This window comes from Globicephala melas, chromosome 3, assembly GCF_963455315.2.
Source record: "Globicephala melas chromosome 3, mGloMel1.2, whole genome shotgun sequence".
NCBI classification, from domain to species: Eukaryota; Metazoa; Chordata; class Mammalia; order Artiodactyla; family Delphinidae; genus Globicephala; species Globicephala melas.
Window position 1 is genome coordinate 21,991,870 of NC_083316.1, and position 26,374 is coordinate 22,018,243.

Consider the following 26,374-nt stretch of genomic DNA (forward strand, 5'->3'; position numbering starts at 1 on the left):
TGTGTCTGTTCAAATTACTGTGAAACTACATGGCAATTGTTATTACTTTGTAATCTTCCTGAGTAAGAACCAAAGGTGTCCCTTATTATAGAAAACAGAATTAGTAAACTTCAGTTTGCATTATTGTGAAAACAAAAAATTGCTCTTCATTTCAACACTTCTGACTTTTCTGTCTTATATTGCAAACATCTGAAATGACATAAAATATTCTACAGTATTTCCTTATAAAAAATCCTGATAATTCATCCTCTTGGTCCTTTGGTACACCCTGACACTGAAAGCAAATTGATCATCCCAGATTTGTGCTCCACCCACGGTGAATTTGTACAAGAGAGTTTAACACAGATTCACATCCCATGCTGTGTGTAAAAACATCTCAGCATGTTTGGGTGTTTCATAGTAGTGGTCTGACTTCATCCCATTAGACTAACATTTGTGTAGATGTGTGCGTGTGTGTATGCATGTATATTTGTGTTTCTTTTCTCTGGCCATATGTAATCCCACCACCTTGGATTTATCCACGTGCAATTTTTAATTTTTTACTAGCACTTCCTACCTACAGACCCAGCTCCCTCCACAATCCTAGAAAATATCAGAAATTTGGAGTTAAGAAATCTTAATGACATTTTAATTTAACTTTTTTGATAAATTATTCATCAGCAGAGACCAATACGTTTTGTTAACTTTTGGTATATTGCAATTGCATTTTGCTTTGCTTCATATAACACAGTTATTATTTACCCATAACTTTAAATTTCAAAGAAAGTTTTTTTTAATCACTTAGGTGCACACGCATAATATTAAATCATATCTAGCTGATTAATAAGGAATTAAGTCCACAAATTAGTTTTTTTATTTTGAGGCTTACTATGGTTACTGACCTAAACTAACTACCTGAATAAATCACATTCCCCACACTAACCTACCGAAAGAATTTACATGATGCCTTCTGCACATCGCCATTTGTCAAATATTTTAAAATAATCATTAGTGATGTGGAAAGCTGCTGTAAAAAATAACTGTCACTTTCAGCTTCTAGACTTATATAAAAATTCTTACCTTGCCTACATATTGTGTGTCTGTACCTGTGTACTCTTCCAACAAGAAGAATTGATTCCACATCCAGCCACGCTTGGTGCGATGTAGCGTTTTACCATCATCTTGTGTCAGACCCACTATCCTTTCACTTGGTAAATCACTGTTAGCTTTTTCTTGAAATGGGATAGCATCAATTGTATGAAACATATAGGTCCAGATGAATAGTGGTAGGCAGTGATAAGTCCTCATTATCTGCGGCTTCAGCAGGAAATCAAATTCAGTGTACTGTCTGTTTCCCCTGAAAAGTAGCGTGAGAAAAATGGTTTATTAGGTTGTGTTTCATTTTCACATAACTTGTAAACTATAAAACTTTTCTGAATGTTATTTAAATGTTATAAATAATATATCATTAATACATTATTTTTCCATGTTACATCAGTGAACTGTCATTAAAAACTCATATCATACAGATAAGTAGGGAGACATATATAATACAAATAAATTAAATAGGAATTTAACAGCTGACTTTACTACCACTGTATTACAGCATGTAAATGTGAATATATTAGTAATTTAAATATTCATTATTTTGAAAAGATAAGTTCCAAAATACACCAAAGATCATATCAAGTGTTCCTAAAGTCCTCAAGACTAATAAAAGTAGAATATTTATTAATATATACATATATATGAATAAGAACACTGTTTTCTGTTAACAATCTACCAACTTTTGCAAGCTGTTCTCCACCTCTTCCTCTTCTTCTCCTCCTCCTTATTCTTCTCTAATACGTTGAGATGTTGCCTCAAGGCAGATTAAATGATACCAAATATACTTTGGATTGTGTCTAGCATTACCTAGCACTGTACCACGTTGATCCTTTACAATCAATAACATTTTTTCCCAAAAATCAGTTGAGTAAGTCACTCAAATTTATTTGAGACTGAGGAGAACATGCTCTCCTCATGTTCAGGAACATTTTACCTTATAATTAAAAACAACATCACATATATTTCCTAAAACAATAAAAATAACAGAGCACACAAAATTGGTATTGCAAAATTAGATATGAGGTCTTACCTATGGGATAATTGATCCAGAATTTTGAAATAAACAATGTTTTTCTATTGAGATAGTAAGTTGATTCTTCTTGAAGTAAAAATAATTCATTGGGTATTTCAAATTTAATTTTATTTATTAGTAAATTTGTTTAATTAGTAAGGGATTTAATCTAGAAGATGTGAGATATTGCTGCTGATGTTAATGATTTGATAAGCAATAAAAACCCATCTCCAACTAGTGTAGGCAAAAAAAAAAAGAATTCATTGGATTATAATATCAAGTTGTGGAAAGGAAAGAATGAAAGGAGTATAGAAGCAACTGGGCATTTCCTACTTATGAAAACTAGAATTAGGGGCTTGAGTACTTGAGCTCTCTCTCTCTCTCTCTCTTTTCTCTCTGGCTTTGACCTAAGCCTTCTCAACCTGATGAAATATACAAATACATGAAGTTCAGATTTAACATCATCCAATCCAGAAAGCAACTGATAGTCTTTTCTGTCTTGAGTTTAAAAAATTCTGGAAATGGACTCTAATTTACATGGCTAAGGCCAGATGTCCAATGCTGGACCATATATCTGTGGATTCAGTTGCAGTTATCAAGTCATAAAGGTCAAATATAAGCATCTAGCTTGGCTTTATCCCTTATTATCTGAGACTTTTGGATATTTACTCACATCATTATGTTTCAACTACTTCTTGTATAAAAAGAGAATAATCAATACCTGATTCACAAGGTATTGTTATTAATTTTACTTGAACTTTTATCACAAAGTCATAGTTATTTGTAACACAAAGATTTATTTAATTTTTACAGCAGCATATACCTGTGAGAAAACTGAGGTGTGAGGAATTTAAGTAATTTGACAAAGATCATACAGATAGTAAGTGTTGGAGCTAGTTTTTAGATCCACAGCTTTAAACAATATTTTTTACATAAGATAATACATGTAGCTTATAGTACATTAGCATAGTGCTAGCATACAAATTCTCAACATGTTAGTGTTTTCATTAGCAACATCATCATCGCCATTATCAGCCATGTTTGCTTCCAATATAGTCATATATATGTATTAATCTATCACCAACATAACAGAGTAAATAATGGATGCTTGCTATTGGTACAGAGCTATTAGCTTGTCCAGCTATATGTACCCTAGTTTCCATACCTATTATTAAAAAAAATGTTCTTACTTAACAAAATACACATATGTGGCCACAAATCTCTCATTCGGAATGAGAGAAATCAAAGTCACATTATTGTCTTTTACTCTGAAATCTTGGGCAATGATAATTATTTTTGATGGGAGAAATTTTCACATATTGAGGTATGAGGAAGTCATTCTGGCTTATACATTGTTTAACTTGAACTTTATGCTAATTAAAAGAGTGTATCCATGGCTTATTGAGCATGCATTGTACATCTGCTTTAACCATTTAAGAAAAGAGTGCATTTAAAAACCAAAATGGAGTAATTGTGTTTCAGTCATCCAAACTGGAGATGCGTGGCCATTGAGGACATGGTTTTAGACACTTTCCTGCGTCACTGAGAACTTGAATTTCCTAAACTGTATCAGACTCAAGGACACCACCCGCATTCTCTAAACAACATCTCCTAGCAGCTGCAACATTATGATCTCAAGGTCTCTCCTTGAAATTATGCAACCATTTTGGACCCCAACCAATCCTTGATTAACAAGGATTGTTGTTCTTGATAGCTCCAATTCTAATTCTTGACAAACAGCTTATGTAATTTTTTAATGTATAAAGGTTTTTGCCCTTGTAAGCCTCCTTCATTTCATAGTCTGGCGGAACACAATTCAAGTTCTTGAATCTATGTCTTTCGGGCTAAAGTCCTCAGCGTGGCCCAAATAAAACTCTTTTTATTCTTATTATAGATTGTTTATTGATTTTTCCATCAACATCCTTATTTTAGATTGTTTATTGATTATTTCCGTCAACTTTATGTGGCTATTACCAATCCTGTAAACTACTGGAAACTGGTAAATTTAACCACAACCTGTAAAACTCTGAAATAAATGTCAGAACACTACAATGTCAAATAATGCTTACAAAAGTGTAATGGAAAAGTAATATCTAATGCCCAGTAGATTAGAATATGCCTGCATTTTATTGATCAGGGATGGTGCAGTAGAAAATGAGCAGCCAGAGAATCTCAAGAATAACTGTTAATTCACTTTGATGAAATACAACAAATTCCTTAGTTGACTACACTGGGTAACCTGGTTTCTTCCCACTGGGAAATTTCCTTTGGCCATCGTCCTTGCTGATGACACTTGCAAGAGAAATTGAAGAGCATTCTTCATTTCCTGTGGCCTGTTCTATGATGTCCACTTTGGGTAGAATGTAAGCCTTTAAGCGAAAAGTTTAGCTGTATATTAGATGGAGCCAGAGACTTAGGCAGAGACCAGGATCCCATAGGCCACTATAAGCTATAGTAAGAAATTTGTTTTCGTTTCCAGTGCAAGCAGTTGGAAGACTTTAACATGCCATGTTTAGAAAAGATCAATCTGGCTACAGATCAGAAAATAGGTTAGAGGATAGGAAAGGCTTTGGTTAAGGGGGAGACAGTTAAAGTCATCACTGTAGGGCAGAAAGAGATGATGATGGCTCATAGAGAAGTTTGAAGTGGACACTGTTATTCTACTCAGGTTTCCTTTGATTCTTTAATATGGGCAACACACACACACACAGACACACACACACACACACACAGACACACACACACACACACACACACACACACACACACACTGCATGCACTACAATTTTTGTATGCTTTGCTTCTAATGGCCTGCACCTGCAACTCTTTGAAGGCCTTCCCTTGGCTACTGGAGCCACTTTGCTCACAGGCACAGAGAGCCTAAATGCCTGCAAGTTTACAGTTGTCTCCCTTGGAATCCCTGAGCCATTGTCTAACAGGTACAGAAGTATTAAAACCAACATGTTATTTGCATCCCAGAGCTCCCCTAAAGAATCATGCTGGGCTTCCCTGGTGACACAGTGATTGAGAATCCGCCTGCCAATGCAGGGGACATGGATTTGATCCCTGGTCCGGGAAGATCCCACATGCCGCAGAGCAACTAAGCCCGTGTACCACAACTACTGAGCCTGCACTCTAGAGCCCACGAGCCACAACTGCTGAGGGCGTGTGCCACAAATACTGAAGCCTGAACACCTAAAGCCCATGCTCCTCAACAAGAGAAGCCACCACAATGAGAAGCCCGTGCACGGCAGCGAAGAGTAGCCCCTGCTCTCCACAACTAGAGAAAGCCTACGTGCAGCAACGAAGACTCAATGCAGCCAAAAATAAAATAAATAAATAAATTTATTAAAAAAAAGAAAAAAAGAATCATGCTGAGGCTGGAACTGACTGAAATTATACTCTCACTTGGATTCTTCTTCCTGTCTTGCTTTCGCACTCTCTCCCTCACTTCCTGACCTAGAAGCAATCTGTTAACCTATCACTGGCACCCAAATCCTTGCCTCAAGGTCTGTTTCTGAGGAACCAGACCTAAGACCAGAGTAAGATCTTCATAGTCAATATTCAGAAAAGGAAATACTACTTTCTCATGTATTGATTATAAAGGATTAAATAAAGGAGAAATAAAATATAACTCCTAGATTATTAGTTTGTGAACTAGGTAGATGATTATTTTTTATTTTATTTATTTTTTTTGCGGTACGCGGGCCTCTCACTGCTGTGGCCTCTCCCGTTGCGGAGCACAGGCTCCGGACGCGCAGGCCCAGCGGCCATGGCTCACGGGCCCAGCCGCTCCGCGGCATGTGGGATCTTCCCAGACCGGGGCACGAACCCGTGTCCCCTGCATCGGCAGGCGGACTCCCGACCACTGTGCCACCAGGGAAGCCTGATTGAGTTATTTTTGAGTGTCATTTATATCAGGGGAAAAGAAAATCTATTAGAAAAATAAAGAATCATTTTTCTTCTTGTTTTTGGTCAAAATGAAGTCATTTTTATACTGCTACTACTAACATTTCAGATAATTAACAATAGGAAGCACAGTGATCCACTGGTCTACTCATTTTATGTAATTTAATTTATATATTTATGGCAACCTTTTAAAATAGATCCTTTTATAATCCTTCATATCCCTCATATTATTATAAGGAAACTGAGGCACAGAGAGGTTAAATGACTGCACAAGTTCATATAAATAGCAACAGAAAGATTGAAAATTAAATCTAGGCACTCCCTTGCACTTGGGCTCTACTACTCTAGAAATAGCTTACTAACATCTGTGATGCTGGCAACCAACATTTATTCTAACTTGCCTTCTGTGTTGTAGGCACTGTGCTAAGTCTTTTTTCAGACACCGTTTCTTTAACACTCCTTGTAACAATATTATAAGGAACGTATGACCATATTAGAAAGAGGGGTAAACTGGGGTTGAAGTAACTTGCTAAAATCACATAATGGCAGGCACCTGTGGGAAAGTGGAAGGCATCCAGGATTTGAATTCTGTCAGACTGATGTCAGTGCTCCTGATATTAATTGTACTGCTGTTAAGTAATATTCCTCCATATTCACCCACCTGGAAGCCGCCTTCAGGAGCTTTACGTGCTTGCCCAGATAAAGTTTTTTGCCTTACTTATACTCTGACCTTGAACAATCTTACCTGGCTCATCCATAGTCAACTCCTCATTATTTTCAGTTTCTATATCATATTTTGCTTTCTTGCAAAGTCTTCCATAACAACATTTTCAAAAAGAGCTTACCCAACTTCAGTCTCTACTGATTTCTTTCATACCATCCATTTATTTCCTTCATATAATTTACAGTGATTTTAATTATACCTTTCATTTAGTGGATTATGTTTGTTGACTGTTTCCTTTAGTTATAATGTAACTTGTATGGTGGTGAGATATTTTGTAAATCACTGTGTCCTACATGAAACAATTATTGACATGCCATAGGTAATTAAAAATGTATTTGTAAAATTAATTGGTTAGTTGATTCATGCCTAAAATGGATAATCCTAATTTGAGCCTGGGATCACATATGAGATTGACAGTATTCAATTGCAAAAGCAAGCTGTTAGAGATATGGAAAGAGTTTAACTGGGAGGAAATGTGCCTTTTAAAAGAGTTCTGGTGTTTTTTCTAACAAATGAAATACAGTCTGCAGTGAAGTAAGAGTAATAATCATAAAAGTTCGCATAACATGGGATTAAGTATGAACTTCACAAAGTGATTGGTATAAATTATACAGTGTTTTAACAGTGAAGCCCTTTTATTAAATACCTTCATTTTCCTCATAATTCTAGGCATAATTCTTTCACCTTTAGGAAAAATTAGTGTATCCCTCCTGGGCCAATTTAACACCTATACATTCCTCAGCTCTTAGACAAAAGTGCACATTATAAAGGATTTTTGTTGCATTTGTTTTTAAAGTTAGCAAGCTCTTATCCCATAGGGTTTATTAAAAATTCTTCATATCCTTTATTAATTCAATAGCAACAAGCTGATTACTAATTTTTTCTATGGTTAATTATCTCTATCAGCCTTAAATGCTCTGCATTTTAATCACATTTTTTGTTGATAAATAAATACCATCGGATGCATTATGAAGTGTAATATTTTAAGTTTGGTTTAATTTTGATTTTGTAATCAGGGAATTCACTTGAATCTTGTTAACTTTAAAAACTGAAAATTATTTTATTATAATTCCCTTGTTCTCTTAATTATATTTCAATTGCATTTGTGAAAAATGACTGTTGGCTATTTGTGAACCAAGAAAAAATGTAAATTACTGTAATTAAATAGGATGTTCAGCATATAAAATCCACATCCAAAATTGAATTATATCATTATTTCTTATCACTATAGTTTAAACTCAGATAAAGTATTTTCATTATCCCAATCATGTTTTTCAGGCAAAGTTTCTCAGATAAAATGTACATACAAAACATGTGTATGTGATTGATTTTAATATATTATCACTTTAAGATTTGTAGTCAACAAAGTACTTCCACATACATTAACGTATTTATCAAAAAAAAAATAACTTCTGGGCTATAGGCATATTTTCTGAATCCTTTTCCAGATGAGATATATAAGGTTTGGAGAGATAAGAAAGCTATTTGTGATTACGCAGTTATTTTGTGGATTTGACAAAAGGCATACATATGTTGTTTGATCTTTCCAACACACTATTGTATTTTTTTATACTGTTTGGTGAGATAAGTCTGAAATTTCAGCTAGTTAAATGACACATATACAAAGAATCAATTCTGTGAATATGAACAGACACCAAAATTACAAGACTTTTAAGTCTTGTAATCAAGGAACTATTTAGGGATGTATGTTTTAACATATCTATTTTTCATAGTAATTGATAATTCTTACATTTATTATATAAATATATGTGTATATATATGAAATTGATCATTTTTTGTTATATTTATTTAATTTATATATAAGTTTGCTAAAATAATTTACTGATATTTTTGGAAGAATTTCATGTCCAATTATTATCACATTATAATTTGGGATTCTATCTTTATCTAACTAAATGTGATAAAACTATTTCAAGAAAAACAGACATTAATGGAATAAATATGAGCTGCCAGCTTTCTATAAGCATCCTTAATAGTTTCCACCACTAAACTAAACTTCAAAAATTTAGCTTAAGGTCTTCTCTAGAAATCTGAGAGTGTAAACCGGTGTCAGCAGAGAAGCTCTACAACAGGTTTTGCCAATATCCTACCAAAATAACAATAATAACATTATACATAACAGAATATAAATATATACATATAAGATTATAGAATATAAAGACATGTAAACAACTTATTGCCAGCAACTGAGAAAAATAAACACTGTAAGAAAAGTGGAGCTAGATTAAACAATAAATAATGGTGGATGATTCTCTATGATTTATGGAAAACATATCACTTTCAAACAAAAGGAGTTAGGCAAAGCAGGTTTTTTCCCAGTATCAGTCCCCTGAATGGGAATCAAGGGGTCAAAACTTCCCTAAGACCCTCTATTACAAAGATGCCCCCTTTGTAGTTGGCCAAGATACTACTATATCTATTCAATTAAGGCACCCCCTATAATACAACAGGACAAAGAAAAAATGGGACACATTAGGGGGTATTATTTTGGACATATTTTAATTTGGAGATATACCTTATAAGTGAATCATCTTAGGGTCAGTGATGGAAAAACTATTAGGAGAGAGCTATGTTCACAATTTCTTTAAGAAGGTTGGCTATCAAGGCATTATTGATGTAGGGAACAAGTGGAATTTGATATTATCACAAATGGGGATATTTTTAGTCTGTGTGTTCTGAAACTCTGGAAACTGGACAAAAAGTTTTTCAAGTTGGTGTGGCAAAATGACATAATATGCAGCATGAAATTGGGCTATAATAAAACTAGGGGGACTGCACACCATTTTATTAGCGTAAGCACATGCAGTTACACTTTCATCTGATGGAAAAAACAAAGCACAACAGAGAGTCTATGAAGATGTAGGAAATCAGATAAAGAGAAGGCTTTCCACAGGAAAAAATAATTAAGCTAGTACAGAAGTTAAAGTTTCCCAGTCTCAACACTTCTCGTAGTCTGTGAGCCACTTGTTTTTCTCTTCCTGCACCTTAAATTTCTGCTCTTACTTTTTAAATTCACCAATAAAGAGTGAGAAACCCTAGGCCCCCACTCTCGACCCCAGTAAAAATAGAACCCCAGACCCATGCACTAGTTATCGCGCTCTCTCTCTCTCTGTCTCTCTCTCCAGCTCCTCCTCCCCAAGACCTACATGTGTGCTCCTAGGTGTGCCATGTGCTTTCCAGGAGTTGTGAGTAATAAACCTTCGGGTTTTTTTCCCCAGAGTTTTCTGATGGTTATTGCTGAGGGTGTTTTGCAATGATAAGAAACACAAGGACTTGTCTAGCCACGACATTGCTTATCAGTAGGCTCAGACTAGCACAAAATGTAGATCAATGGGTAAACAAATTGTGGTATACCTATATAATATTATTCAGTGATAAAAAGAAATGAGCTATCAAGTCACACACACACAAAAACGAGGAAACTAAAATGCATAGTGCTAAGTGAAAAACTAAAATGCATATTTCAAGTTCGATAAAGCTAGATAATGATTCAAACACTATGACAATCTTGAAAAGGCAAAAGTATAGAGACAATAGAAAGATCAGTGGTTGCAGTGGTTTGAGAGGAAGATAGTAGGGATGAATAGGTGAACAAAGATGAACTTTAAAGCAGTGAATTCTGTATGATACTGGTTATATGACATTATACATTTGCCAAAACCCATACAGTGTTACAGCACAGAATAAACTTTAATATATGCACATTAAAAGAAAAAATCATTTAGGAATTGGAGACTGGAGAGGTGAGGTCCAAGAAGGAATGCAGACTACTTACAAGATAATCTAACTTTAAAATTGTATGACACAACCTGAGTGAAATGAGGAGGAGGGAAAGGTACTGCCCTAAATAACTCTGGAAATGAGTCAAGTCTCTAAGACTAAATGGAAAGAAATTACATGTATGTACTGCATTCTAGTTAATAAAGTTGTTTCTTCTGAGGATATAGGTTAACAATTATGCTGTTCTACATTTATACTGAAATTGAATAAGTAAATGGATGACAGATATTGGGAGTTACATTTCTTGCTGCTGTTGTGAGAATTTACAGATAAGCAAGGGGAGGAAGACAGCCTGATCCATGTGGTAATGGATTAGAGTTGGAGAAGTCAATGAAAACTCATGTACTTTAATATAATTACAGATGGCTATATATTGAAATATTTATAGATATGTGTATACGTACAAGGTAGTCTACACACATATGTATTCCTTGCTCTGTTAGCTGAGATGAGCTAGCAGCAATACCATCCAGTACCAGTGAACTCACCTAGCATCCAGATCTTTGTTTCTAATACCATTTTCTAATTAAAGGAACCAGGGCTCCTTGGAGAAATGTCTGATTCTAGGACTAGAGCAGGAAATGTACAAGATGAGGCAGTAGCATCTTATAGTGCCAGAAGCAGTGAAGCAGTGTTTAACACACACACACACACACATACACACACACCCCTAAAACACTACACCATCCCTTTAACCCTGACCACACTCTCCATTAAGTCCTTCCCAATCATTCAGTATGTCATCTGTTTCCTGAAAATATCCTGACAGAAACACTGGGGAAAATGTAAAAATGAACTAAATGTCTAAGACTAGGAAAAAGGTAAATAAATCATGCAATTTGTATGTAATATGAGGACATATCATGAAGTCAACAAAAAAATCCACATAGTAATTCTTTCACCAGATATATATAAAGTGCCTACTCTTTTTCTAGACATTTTTCTAGTTGAACAGAATAGCAGTTTCTTTAAGGAGTTTATATTCTAGGAATGTGTTGTACATTTATAACAAGAGAGTGTTTATGCCACATTCCTGAATAGGTTACTGACATTATAAGTCATTTATTGAATAATACTTAATCTATCAGGAAAATGAAAGAAAAATTTATATTTCAAATTTTTAATCAGTGGAGAAAGGTGTAAATGGATTTTCTACCTGTGGTTTCATGTCAGCTTTCAGTGTCAAAAATGAGCATCAGAGCCTGTCAGATGCAAGTTAATGAATGTCCCACATGCATCAGCCTACACTGTTTCTCATTTAACAGAGAGCACATAGTGCTAAAAATTGTCCATATTTAAAACTGTATTTGATTTGACATAGCTTTTTTCCTGAGTTAGCTCTAGAAAGCAATAGTTCAGACCAAACTGTTGGCCAGCTTATGTCTTAGGGTGGAGCAGGAGAGCATGGGAACAAGTGGGTGGGTTGTAGGATGTGCTTGGCAGTACCGAGGAGAGGAGGGTAAATTAAATAGCTATGAAAGGGCAAATTACAAAACAAATATGCAAGCATTTATAATAATTACCACAGTACAGATGACAAGTTAATATTATTATCAAAAATCAAGAGAGTATTATGGATTTTAAACAAGAATTTTAACTTTTTTGTTTCATGAATCTTTCTGTCAGTCTGATGACAGAATAATATTTTTAATGCATGAATTAAGAAATAAGATATATAGTATTAAAAAGGAAATCAATTTTATTAAAATATAGCTATCAAATTATTTTTAGAAACTGGTTGTTATAAAATAATACCTATGCTTCTTAAGTAATGCAATAAATAACAAGACCTAGTAGCAGATCTGATTAGTTCCAAAACTTCTGTAGATGGATACCCATAAACATAATTTGAGGATATGTTAAACTTCAATTAGAGATTAGTACAGATATTAATGTAATGTTTCTCAGTTTAAATTTATGGACTCCATGTTTCAAAATAAAAGGGACTTAAAATTTGAAAAAAAAATGTATTTACGTTGACATTGTAGATGTAGGCAGAAGAGTGGAATGAACAGTAAATACGGAGAGAGGGATAGGGGTTAATATCCTGAGTGTGTCACTGTTTTAATGAGCTTAGGTGAGTTTATTAACTAGACTTTATTTTCATCATATCTAGAATGGGAATCATAAGCTTACCTTAACAGGAGATATAATAATTAAATAAAATCATGTGTATAAAAAGAATTTGAAATATAGTACATCCATGACACATAATTAAAGTCTTCCTTTCCTTCAAAGTAACCTATTGATTAGGTCGTTATATAATTATATTCTATTACTGTGCAATAAAACATTATGCATTTGCCTAGAAAACTATAATGAGATTTGAGAGGGTTGTAACTATTACATTAACCATTTTACAGGCATAAGCACATCCCTGGTTTACCCTAAGTGCTAATCTGGAATCTGTAGTAGTAGACTCTATTGTGTTCCATGCTGATCTCATTTACCATGTTAATCTACTTACCAGCCAGCTGCTCTGAGGTTTGCCTGCTAAGTGCCTATAGCCTCTCCCTTCTTCTGAGAATTTTTCTGGACTGATGAGAACCACTAAACTAGGGTGTTTTCTTCCACTTTCTCTCTCCTGATTCATTCCCTATTTACAGTTTCCTCCTGAGAAGCACGTTTTCAGTCAATCACCTGTACTCAAATCCAAGTCTCAGTCTGATTCTAGAGAATTACCTAAGATTATCTATATGGTCCGAATGAGCATTGGATCTGTTAGAAGGGAGCCATTCACCTATTCTTCAAATATTTGTCTGGTGCCTACTATTGCCAGGCATATAGCACACTTCAGGTGCTTGGGATACAAACAAAACATGCAGAAAGAGAAACACTATACAATAAACACAATAAATATGAAAAACATATAGTAGAAAGTATTCAGTGCTATTGAAAAAAAAACTTAGAGCAATACGGTGGGATGTGAATATAGGGGCTGGGCAGGGGAAGGGAAGTGAAATCCCAGGTTGGTCTCATTGAGAAAGCATTGAGTAAATACTTGAAGAAAGGGGAGCCATCCAATTAGATATGTGGGGGATGTTCTTTCAGTCATAGTAAAAGCTAGATCAAGGGTCCTACAGCAATAGAGTGCCTGGTTTGTTTCAGTTGTGTCTATCTGATAGAAGTAAGTGAGGGAGAGAGTATAGGAGAAGCAGGACAGAGCAACTGAAGGAGTGGTGCGTGGAGAGGGTTCTTGTAACCCAGAGAGGAAAGTGTATGAAGGAGGAGGTAGTGACATCAAACCAAGTGATCAAAACTATGGGGACTGGAAGTTGACCATTGGATTGAAACCATAACCTTCACTATGTAATTAATATATTGCAGTGCTTTTATGAACAAATATAGACTGTCTTTTACCATTCAAGTGGTCTCTAAATGTTCAAAAAATCAAATGGTCTAGCTTTTAATTCCTAGAAGATGCTACAATCTCTCTTAGTGACGAATACATTTGCAAATGTTCTAATATCTGTCATGATTTCATTTTTCTGTAGAGTCAGCCTTGAAAACTGTTCAAATATTAAGATTCGGATTCTTACAGGTCACTGTTTGAGGCATGACCTCTGGCTCTTTCAAGTCCTAGCTAGGTGACCCTGAACGTGTTATTTAATCATTGGTTCCCTGGTTGCCTTGATGTGCCTGTTGTATTGTTGCCTTTTTTAGTGTTTTGAGTTAAACTGCTTGATACACATAAAATAAATAGAATAATGCCTGACTATACTAGTTTGAATGGGTTAGTTAATACAGTGATAACATTATATTAAAACAATAATGTATATTTCTCACACACACAGCAAGTTTATCATAGGTCAGCTAGTGAAGGTCGTTCTACCTCATCTTTATCAGAATTTCAGGCTGAGGGAGACATGCTCCAATCTCTGCTTCTACCTTTGCCAAGGCAGGAAAAAAATAACTTTGGCATTTGGTCAATTCCATTAACTTTTCATTGACCAAATCAGGTTGCTTTGTCTAACTTCAAAGGTATTGGTGAAGTACCTTCCTACAAAACACTCAGAAATATTTGGCAAATAACAAGGATGATCATTATAATTAAAGCCCTAGCTACCAAATATAAGGCTGATTCTTCCTCCTGGAGAAAAATATACCAAAATACAACTCACAGGTCACATGCAGACTTGTCATGAAGTTCAAATTGAGGGATTGTACAAAGGGGATAGCGTGCAGTAGTCTGTACATCAAGTCTAGATGAAGTGTCACATGACCTGAGACCTATGAACTAAAATAGTATATCTATTCCCCACACATGCAACAAATAGGTTGAGACAGGGGCAATATAAACATAATGCTTTTCTTCTGAAATCCATGGCAATTTTGAAATCAGGTTTGCATATCCTACTATCCTGGCAGTGGAGAATTAGGCCATAATTAGACCTTATTCTTCAAGTCTGGTTCCTGAGAGGGTCTCCCTTGTCCACTGTTCTTTGTAGCTCTTCACCTTCTGGAATTCTTTCATATTCATTGATCTCTCTGACCACAGCTGAAGAAGGCCGTATGACTCCTTGACAGTTGAAAAAAAATTCTTAGCCAGTTTACTGGCTGTGGAAATTGATAGCCCAAAGATCATTTTAACAATGAGACCCAGGTTTTTTGGTCTGGGCTCGTGGTTTTTTGGCAGTACTACTCTTAAAAACTAAATCCTCTTTTTCTATTTGGCTCTTTTCAGTTTCATGTGTCAAGAGACACTCCATAGAATATTTTCTACTTATACATACTTAGATTTTCTATACTTATTTTCTTACCACTGCTCCACAGGTCTTGCTATATTAACTTGATTTTAGGTTCCTTAGTCTTATTGGGCTTTACAGGACAAACCACAGCTTTAGTGTCTTTAACATGAGAAATTTTGTCCAAGTAAAAGGATTTATTGGGAACACTTAACTGGGTCCTGAATTATTTGCTGTAGGGTCAGACCACACAAGATGCCTGTTCACTTGCTCTCTGTACATTCCTTGCTAGACCAGTGCCTGCTTCACTTATACTCTACTCACATTACTGAACTTCATACATATTAGCTCCAGGCCCCAGCTAATGATTGTTCTGGCTTTAGATCATAACATCTCTACTATGATAGCTTATCAAAGGGGCAGTGAGGGGCATCCCTCTCTGCTGGTTTCCCTGGTAACCCATGAGCCAACCTGCCCTCAATTCCCCCTGTAACTGGCAATCTCCCCTTCCCACCCTGGAGCGAAGACTGCCACCAGGTCCTGCCCGCCTTCTGCAACATGTGGTGAGGTGTCCTCCAGGACCTTGCTTCAGACATGTAAGATCCCTCATCCATTAAACCATTGATGTCTCTGTTGCTGACTCCGGGCTCTTTCTTTGGTGTTGAAGCTGGGCATGTACAGGCCTTGTAGGCCTGCAGGGTGCAGCTCAACACTTGCTGATATAATCCATTCAGAAGTTTAAAAATAGAAGTGATGGCCATTCTCTTGATTTTCTTTTTGCTACAAAAGTTTTAATCAGCCATTTTCACACCAAATACTATTTCTTTTTTATGAGAAAGCATCAAAAAAGTTGCCTCTTCCTCTCGCCATGCCGGTACCCCATTCATGCCATCTCCTTTTCCTTATATTCCTGCTAACAAACTGGCAATAGCTCTCTAAATTTATCTCTTTTTTATAGTACTTTGATGACACAGCCATAGTGACAAGTACACCCTACTGATAGTCTGTTTTTCCACATTTTCCCCTATAGCTACAAGCTCATTGGTCCCAGAATCTGCCTTCCAAGTTATCACAGGTGATAGTTTTACCAAATATTACACCCCTGTATGAAATGAATTTCCATCTTTTGAGATTCTGACAAGGCTTTCTTGACTGCTGGATGGCCAGGCCTTAAGTCAGTGCTACAAATTTTATGGATTTTGTTGTTGTTGTTGTTGTTAGGACAGCATATGACTTCTAGTAGATATTTATGCACCAGTCACATTGTTCCATGGTAACATAAAACTCTCAAATTCTCAGTGGCTTTGGAAACAAATGCTTATTCTTGCTCAGGGTATATAATCACTGTGGTTTTCCTGGGAGGCTGTGATAAATCTTATCACCAGGAACCCAAGGCAAGTTAAGTCCCATCTCTGTGCTCCCAGGATTGCCAAGAGAAGACAGAAGGAACATGGAGCACCTCATGCTGGCCCTTATGCTGTCCACACAGAAGAGACATACTCATTTGCACTCATATTTCAGTGTGCAAAGCACATCCCATGGTTATGTCTAAATTCAGATGTTGGGAAGAAGGATAAACAGTCTTATGATATATTTGGAAGAAAGAAATCCAGAAATATTCAGTCAACAGTTTGGATGATTGCTTAATTAGTATATGAGAGTACTTGTTATGTGTTGAATTGTGTCCCCCAAAAGATATATTGAACTCCTCACCCCTGGTACATATGAATGTGAGTTCATTTGGAAATAGGGTCTGGGAAGATGTAATCAGGTTAAGATGAAGTCATTCTTAATTAGTGTGGGCCTTAATCTGATATTACTGGATTATAAGAAGAAAGGAAACAAATGTAGAGTGAAGACAGCCATGTGAAGGCGGATGTACAGACTGGAGTTATGCTGCCACAAATTAACCTCCCAGAAGCTGGAAGAGTCTATGGAGAGAGTAGCGACCTGCCAACACCTTGATTTCAGACAGCTAGCCTCCATAACTGTAAGATAATAAATTTCAGTTGTTTTAAGCCACCCAGTTTACTGTACTTTGTTATAGCAGCCCTAGGAAACTAATACAGTGCTAATTAAATATTAATATTTATTACCAATTTGTAATATTTTCTTGACTATACCTGGTAAAAGTAAGAGATTCTTTTTCATGCTTCAGCATCATTGACTACATAATATTTAGGTCAGGGAGTTAACATGAAGCATTTTTAAGACCACAAACTTGGAAATGTTTCAGAAAGCTGTGCTCTCTACTAGTTGTATAACTTTGGGCAAGACACTAACCTCTCTCTATTTCTCAGTTTCTTAATTTGTAAAACTTACAATAATAATAATATTCATGAGCTTCTTGCTAATTCTCATAAAAGGCTTACAAAAATGCTCAATTAAGGTTAGCTATCTTTAAATTACTTATGACTCTCTCTTTTCCAGACTATTATTCAAAATCAGAATAAGCTTTTTTTTAATCTTTATATTAAATCATCTTGCACAGAGCAGATTAGAAATATGCGTTGAGGGACTAAATAACTTAATAGACTTAAATACTTAATATTTAGTATATTGAATTACATAGTATATATCTTAATTTCTTTTAGAATTCAAGCTGAAAATATAATGTGATATGGAAGAAAACTGCATGAGGTACTCTGATATCATTAAAATATAAAATCATATATAAAGCATGAACATTTGCATTTAATGATTTTTTATTAAAAATCTATTTTTACTTCAAAACATATATACTTGCTCCTTTTCTCAGTCTATACAAATGAAATACCAGCAAATTTTCATTTGTATTCTTGAAATTTATTGTGAAAAAAATCTCTATCAGATCAATAATAAAGATTTCTTGGCACTGATGCCAATTTAAATGTTACTATAGCAATCACCATGGTAATGCTTTCAATTAGGGTTCACAGTCACAGCACAATGTGAGTCTAGTATACCATTTGGCAATTTCATAATGGAGCTACAGATTATTTAATTTTACCAGTCAAATAAAATCTAAACTGGCCCCAAAAATGAAAAAAGCATCAACCATGAACTATTCTTAGTTTTAAATTTCAAATACTCTCTATCTAAACTTTACAAATAGTCTAGTGTAAGAATATATTAGCATGGTTTCCTCTGCAAATCACCTATTCAAACACAACACAGTTACAAAGAAATTGCTTCATATCTCATTGACAGATATTAAAAATCCAGTGTTTATTTCATCTGGAAAGTTCATCTGCAAATAAGCTCACATATGATAGATAAGTCATTATTATTAAATTTTATGGAGGGAAAGGAAATGGAGATGATAATAATGTCATTTATTATTGCTATATCTAGCATTTATGAAGCACATCTTACAGACCAAGCACTGTTCTAAGTTCCTTGCAGTTTTGGTTATCATCTGTTCTGCTCACAAACAGCCCATATATCCCTCTTCTAGCCCACTAGGATTGTGCTTCACTGCCATCTTGAAGTTCCCTATAGCTATTTAGCCAGTGAAGTTTGAGTGGATGTGATCTATGCTCTTTTGGGGAAGAAGATTTACAAACTGCTAAATAATCCTCCCACTATCTTTTTCCCTTTGCCATACCAAGTATCAAGTCTTCCCAAAGACCCAAAATGAAGACCACAAGAAGCTCCCTGATACCCCAACTAGGCTCCTATAATGAATATATAGGGGGAGAGGAAATTAAACTTTTTGTTTGTTTTAAGCTCCCTGAACACCCTAGTCCTTTAGGACTGATGTATCTACCTTAAATCACATAACAGTGTCAACATCCTCTTGATGAAGTGCTATATTGTTCCCATTTTATATACAAAAAAAAAAAAAAAGAAAGTTTTGAGTGCTTAAATAAATTGCCCAAGTTAAACATCCATTAGGTGATAAGGGAGAAAATAAAAATCAGCTCTGAGAGCTGACAGCTGGTACCTGGCCTGGCAACTAAGAGCTAGGTTATTGTTTCTTCTGATGAGCACAAACAATTTAACAGAATATCATCATTAGACGAGCTCCCTCTATGAGTGAACAAGGCAAAAATCATGGCCACTAGGCACCCCCAAAGTGACCAAATAGCTTCCTCTCTTACTATGTCTTTATCAAAGACAACTTCAAACTGTTTTTCCAGCTTCCATATAGAAATTAACATACCTGTACAGAATTGCCCCAGTTTCCTGATATTACCCAATCAAGTGCTGATTCGTGCTTTTAGAAGCACTTCCCAAATGCCCCAGCATATTCCCAAACTCTATAATAAACCTATCTGAACTCCCTCCAACCAAAATATCTCCAATTTCCCCATGATGGGCAGTATGCCTTGTTGCAGGAAGTTAATACACCTAACTTTGACTAAAACTTTTTTCTTGGTCATCTTTTGGGCATTGGGCTTTTTCAGTGATAATACAACCAGTATGCTGTAATCTAAATAAAGCAGTGTGAATTTTGAGAATTAATAAGATTAGTTAACATAAATTAGTTCCTTTCTTAAAGTAATTCCATGATAGACAGTTTTTACTGAACAAAACAAGGGATATGATTTAAACAATATGTCAAAAAACTGTAGTAAAATTGGCACTGATATGACTTATTGGTGTGTGTGTGTGAGTGTGTGTGTCTGTGTGTGAACACACACTTATGAATTTATAAGGAAATTTGTTAAGGAATAGACTCAGTTCCCACCCCACTGCCCAACATCATGTGTAGAGGGTTGAATCAATTATACTCCCAGCTCACGGGCTGTAATAATTGTTGGGTCATCCAAGGACCTTCTCTTGTTTCTTGATTTATTTTTATTTTATCCCCATCCGCCACTCTCAGGTCCCCAGTTTTCCTAAGGATATTTCAATAAATAAGTACCTGTGAATCAAAAGTGTTTTACAATAAAATTAATTATCTGCATCATGTACCCAGAGGTTAGTATAGAATTATGGTCTGATTTGGAGGAGGACTAATGGACCAAGAGATCAAAGGACTCAATACACTGTCTGTGCATTAAAAGATGGGAACACCTAAGTGTAGCAGACAGTTTCAAAAATTTGAACATGTTATCTTTCACTTTACACATATTGCACATAATTGGATCTCTTTTTTAAGGCACTGTAACATTAAAAATGCTTAAAATTTAGTTAGAAATACTGCACAGCCAACAAGATTAATAAAGGTTTGAAATGTCTCTATTAACCCACTGAATTCCAAAGGGAGAGTATTTACTATTTTCATTTTAAATTATCATGCTCTCACTATTAATCCTCATTAGGCTATCTCTTCTTTGCTATAAGAGGAAATCTAAGAAGTAAAAATGCATCATAATTAACCTTCTAAAATCAGGCCTTATTGAGGTTCCTTACACCTCTTGCTATGGATCCTTCTCTGTAGGAAACTCTTTTAAGTCTGCAGTAGGATAAGATCAGTTAATTTTAATTTTTTTCTCTATATATTTGCCAAGGGAACAGATGATTGCTGCTTAAATGGCATCATTAAGCATCAGAGATACAAAATACTAAATGTAATATATTAAAGCCAAAAAACCCTCAAATGTTTGCTTCTTAGGAAGATACCTATTACACATATAAATTCTAGAATATATGCTCTGGTTTCCTGAACATTAATAGTGATTCCCAGAATTCTTTAATTCATGTTTCCATTGCATAATATTATAACCATATACCCTGCCAAACACTTGACACAGATGTCTTTTCTAAAAGGATTCTGCTCATTAAGCATATAAGGGTCACCTGTGTCAACACTGCAACTCAGAACATCCAGTATGTTATTATCTCCTAATAATAACTTAGTCAACAACTATTTCTAGTTCATGATTTTGTCATCCTGATCTAACAAGACATCATCATCATCAGAACTAATGTAGGTAAATAGAGGGACTGAATAAAGACAAATGCAATGTGTACTGACATTTTATATAATTTTTATTAGTGAGATAATCTATCCTTTAACATTTCTACATATCTTACTGGTTTTGAACAGTTTAATTTTTCCTTAATTATAACCATCTCAGAAATTGATACTGTAACATTTCAATATATCTCTAACAGACAGTACTGGCATATGAATACCCATTATTTACAAACTTTATCTTGGATTTTCCAGAACACTGATGGAATATCAAGTATGGGTTTTGGCCATGCATTCACAAGTCATTTCTACAATACAGTGCTGAAATCAATAGACTGTACTAGGCTGAGGAGAGAGATGCAGGTGAGAAAGATTGTTGTTCGATGAAAAAATACAGTACTCATCACAAAATGCCACTATGTGAACACAAACAATTAGAGGATTTGTATACAAAAAGTATAATCATTGTGCATTTTTGAGTCTGCCGTCAATTCAGAAAGGGAATTCATTTGGCCAGGAGACTTAAAAACTATATGCTATTTACCTTATAATAATGCTTATCTAAGGTTTAGCTATTTATGAACTTTGAATTTTTCAGTGGTTGCATTAAAAAATCTGAGGATTTGGTTCTATCCATTTTGGGAGAAAGTTTATGTGTCATGATTGGCCACATAATTTTCTCCTGAGTAGTAGTTTTAAATCCAAGAGTAAATTAAGTCCAATGTGGAAATTACTCATGAAATAAAATTCTGTTTTCTTCAACCGACTGTTAAAAATGCTTTTGAGAGTATAAAACTTAGGATATGATAACTTTTATTTATGAAATTTTTGGTGAAATTGAGAGAAAATTAAGGAAGCAGAAAGTTACAAAGAACACATCATTCCTTAATCCACAGAGAGAAAAGACATGTTTTTACTCATTTAAATTAATCCCTGATAGTTTTTGAAAGGGTTCCATTAAGATCATTTGGAGTTTCAGTACCAGGGTGTTATCAAGTTCTTTCATTATTTTTTTTTTTCTTTGTCTCCTCTTCTTCAACATGAGAAGCTTCAAGATTAATAAATACAGGAACTCATTACCTCAAAACTGTTCGTGTCTTCTTTCTATTCCTTTTTTCTTTGATTTCTGACATACATATGTCAAAGTACTTTTCTTAAAATATTTTTCTGCCTAATATTTCTTTTATCATAATAGACACTTTTTAGGTATATTTCCTTGAGCCTCACAAATGAACATATATGAAAAATTAGTATGGGTCTCTTATAGAGAAATAAATTAGGGCTCAGAAGGATCAAATCACTCCTCTAGGACTGGAGTTAGAACATGACTAGGTTGGAATATGAAACCATATGATCTCATTTCAGAGCGCAGTCTTGTAAATTCTCATTTACTTGCTAGACTAGTCTCTGGTGCTGCCACCTACATCAGGTTCAAGTTCCTTTGCTTACTTTGCAGAATTCCATTATCTAACCCATGCTACCATTTCAACCTTGGGATCCACTATTTCTTAACACATATGCTCTTTTCCAATTATGACATGCATGTGAGAGAGATCGTATTATCTTTGGTTTTCATAATAAGCTGAAAGACATTAATTCTAATTTTTATTCATTTTTTAAAAGAAACAGTTTAAGGCCCATTATCTTTCTCAAAATTATTTGAATCAATTCCTATGTTACAAGTGGAATATTTCATAAGCAGGGGTAACCGAAAAAAAAGGGAAGCCATTCAGACTGATTTGGGCTTTTGTTTATTTATAGGAAGAGCAAAAGAAATTTGGTTTTCACATATTATACATAGAAAATTTATCAGATATGTATCACCTTCACTGAACTACATATTAAAGATAAAAAAAGTTAAGTATTTTTATATCTACCCAAAATTAGAAGAGATAGTATAAAATATTTCTGACCCATGGGTAGTTATTAGTGACAAAATATTATTGACAAAGTTAATAGAATTATATTTTAGATTCTATAATTACAAGGTGTGATTTGTCCTCATGAAAGCGCTTTCTGTTCTCGGGGGCCCTATAAATCATGTAGATATAGGTTAAGTAATGGTCTTGTGATTTCTAATTGAAAAATCCAAGTGCTCATGTGTTATGCAGGTATATTAAGCTTCCTCTTTAATAATGTAAATTTTTTAAAACGTTGGCATCTCTGGGATAATGTTATCAGAGTAAATTATTTTATTTTTTGTTAATCTCTTCCTATAGTCTGAGAAAAATTGAGGATTCTGGGCTCCCAAGTAACAATTAGTGTCAAGGTATAACACCTGTTGGTTAGAGAGGAGCCCTCCAGCTTCATGGCAGCAAAGCTGAGAGCAAAGGATGGAGATATCTGAGAGTTAAGTCCTGGGAAACTGCCTGGACTATTTGGATTTAGCAGTGAAATACTGTATTGTAAATTTCTTTCCTGATGTCTTCTGTTCCCTAACATCATTTTTATTTTATCCTTCTGTAAACGGTGTTCAATGTTATTATTATTATTAATTGTCATTCTGTCCTAGAATTAGTAGGGCTCAGGGAAACAAGCAGGAAGCTATTAAGGTTGAGCATTGAGATCAATTGAGAAACTTGCAGAGGAATCCTAAGCAAGTAGTAACAGGTGAAATCAGAATTTTGGAAACACTCCTAGAAATTTTAACGAAATATTTGGAGGGGTGGACTCAGTGTGTTTTATCATGCAAACTGGAACTAGGATTAAATATTTGGTTATGAAAGGAAAGAACAAATTTGAAGACTGGAAAAATTAGGCTGGAAAAATCTGCTACTACAGTTGAGAATATAGATCTAGAGATACAGATATTGATAGAGTGTGAGAAACAGATATATGTGACATATATGCTCATACTTTATTTGGAGAAATCATATTTGAAAATCCTCATAAAATTAAGTAAATACTGATTTATTTTAAATAATATGTAGTTAAACTGTGTCAAAATACATCTTTAACTTTAAAATGAAGTGTTCAATAATTTAGCATTCAACTGGTAAAAAAAGTCCAGTTGTAGATTTGACTTATTTTTATTAGAAAAGTGATTTAGGTGATTAATTTTATGCAGTAATAATGAAATAAATATTGTCTCAAATATCATAAAATGCCAGTAGAAATGAAAGCATGTTAGGGCATTTCCTTGTATTTTCATATTACAATCTGGGCCAACCAAAAGAGGGAGCTGAAGTATTGTGCTAGGTAGCTTGATTTCATAAATGGATCGATTTCACATATGAATTGCACAATGTGTTAAGATGTAAATTTAACTCTGTCTGATATTGACTTATTAACATTGACATATTATGGGCAATACTTAACTTATGGTCTTAAAACTGAATATTCCCCCAAAAGAAAAGTATTTTTTCAGGCATCATAAAATTATAAAAATAAAGTAGAAAAGACAGAAGGAATATTAAGTAAAATCTCTTAAAATTGAGTCTTACAAAGGAAGGAAGGAGAGGAATCACATAAGCCTCAAGTAACTTGAATCACATGATTTTTCTCTACACTTGTATAAATAGGGCTAATAATATTGAGGCTGTTTCCATGTACATAAATACAATTAAAAGTAATATGAAATATGACACATTTATAAAATACACACCAAGAATGTATATTTTACATAACCAGCGATATCATTGGCAAAGAGATCCTATGTGATAATTATGTGTGGTTTATCCAGCACAGCTGCTACCCATTTTCCCCATAGACTAGGGCAAGATACCATTATAAATAAACGTTCATTGCCAAAGAAAAATAGAATCTGTAGTTCCTTATTACAAAATGTTATTCTACAATGAGATTAATTTAATTAGTGAATAGTTTAATTTCCTTCTTCAAATCATAAGGAAATCTGTAACTCCAGTAAGAAATCTAAAGGAGAGGAAATAATTTACCTAAAAATAATTAATTTTCACGTAAATAGATTGAGAAAACAAAATGTTTAATTGACTATCAGATACTTGTATTGTTATGTTTCCTCAAGACATTACACTGAAACAGAGGGTGTTGCTCTTTTGTGATCTGGGAGAACTTATCTTACACACTCATACATTTATTACTCTCATAACACTATAGAAAAAACATGGTTAGGTATAGTAATTTCTTCTAGGTTTAACTGAGGGGTCTAACACCTGAAGTACCTGAGAGATTATTTTTTGACATAAACCAATGACATGATATGCAAGGACAGAATCATTGAAAGACACCAATATATAAATGTCTCAAAGAAATAACTAACCTATATTCCTTTTTTTTTTAAAAAAAATATATAGTCTACTACAAATTGAGTGTTTTCTGGAATTCATTTGATATTAGAATTATGCATTCTTCAAATGAATCCAGTTGTTGTCTTTAAAACTGGCAAACTGACATACTTTTTTTTCCCCAAAGACTGAGCAGTTGTATTAGAAAATTGTTCCATTTCATGCAATCTTTGCTATAATATAGAAATAATTTATACACATAAATAGTGTTAAAGAGCACAGTTTTATAACTGCAGAAATATATATATATATAAATTCAATCAAATGAGATTACACTATGAATTATCTGAACAAAAAATGATTTAAGATAAATCATTTCTTTAGAAAACTATTTCTTTTAAGTGGTTGATGTTTAAATGGGTTATAATTGTCGTGAATATGCCAACAGAATGCGTGAAGCAGCACAGAATGCTTGGTGCTGTAAACATGATAAATTAATACATTTCTGAATATCTGTGACAATAATAAAATTCAAACTCATATATTTTTTAATGCACAGAAATTCTGATATGAATGCAGGAAATTTAGGCAATATGGAGAAGGTCAATTGAACAGATGCAGTTGATCTAATACTAGAGGGACATCAACACACAGGGATCCACATCTCAGAAAAGGCCTTCAAAAAGACCAGGTATAAGAGCATAATCCAGCTCTTTAGATACTTCCAAATTGTTTTATTTCCATTTTTCTGTTTTTTCCTCACAAGATGAAAGCTTGTTAGAGAAACAATGGAAACAGTAGTTTAATATAACTATTTTCACAAACTTAATTGACTTCAGAACTGAAAAAGCCCTTAGATGTCTGCTTATATCCCTCCATCATTTTTAAAATGAAGAAATGAAATCCCAGAGTGGTAAATGAATACAAAGCCCCTATCTCTAGTCTTTTTAGTCCCATCCCTTGTTCTCTTTACTAAACCAGACTGGAATGTAATTCCACCATGTAAATTTTTGGAAATAATTAGTTAACTCCACTTTCGTTCTTGCAGATAGCATAGACAATTGGCATAAAGCTATTTTCCTTCTCTACATGCAGAGTTGAGTTGGT

At 34.4% G+C, this 26,374-nt stretch overlaps 1 protein-coding gene across 3 annotated transcripts in view; it reads right to left on the reverse strand.

The window, feature by feature from the left end:
• Positions 1-26,374, reverse strand: part of CDH9 (cadherin 9) — a 122,752-nt gene that overhangs the window by 78,816 nt on the left and 17,562 nt on the right. For all 3 annotated transcript variants that reach the window (XM_030856469.2, XM_060295686.1, XM_030856468.2), the window contains exon 2: positions 1,060-1,336. In XM_030856469.2, coding sequence (XP_030712329.2) covers positions 1,060-1,287 — 228 coding nt within the window. In that variant the 5' untranslated portion in view covers positions 1,288-1,336. The remainder of the gene's footprint in view (positions 1-1,059; positions 1,337-26,374) is intronic.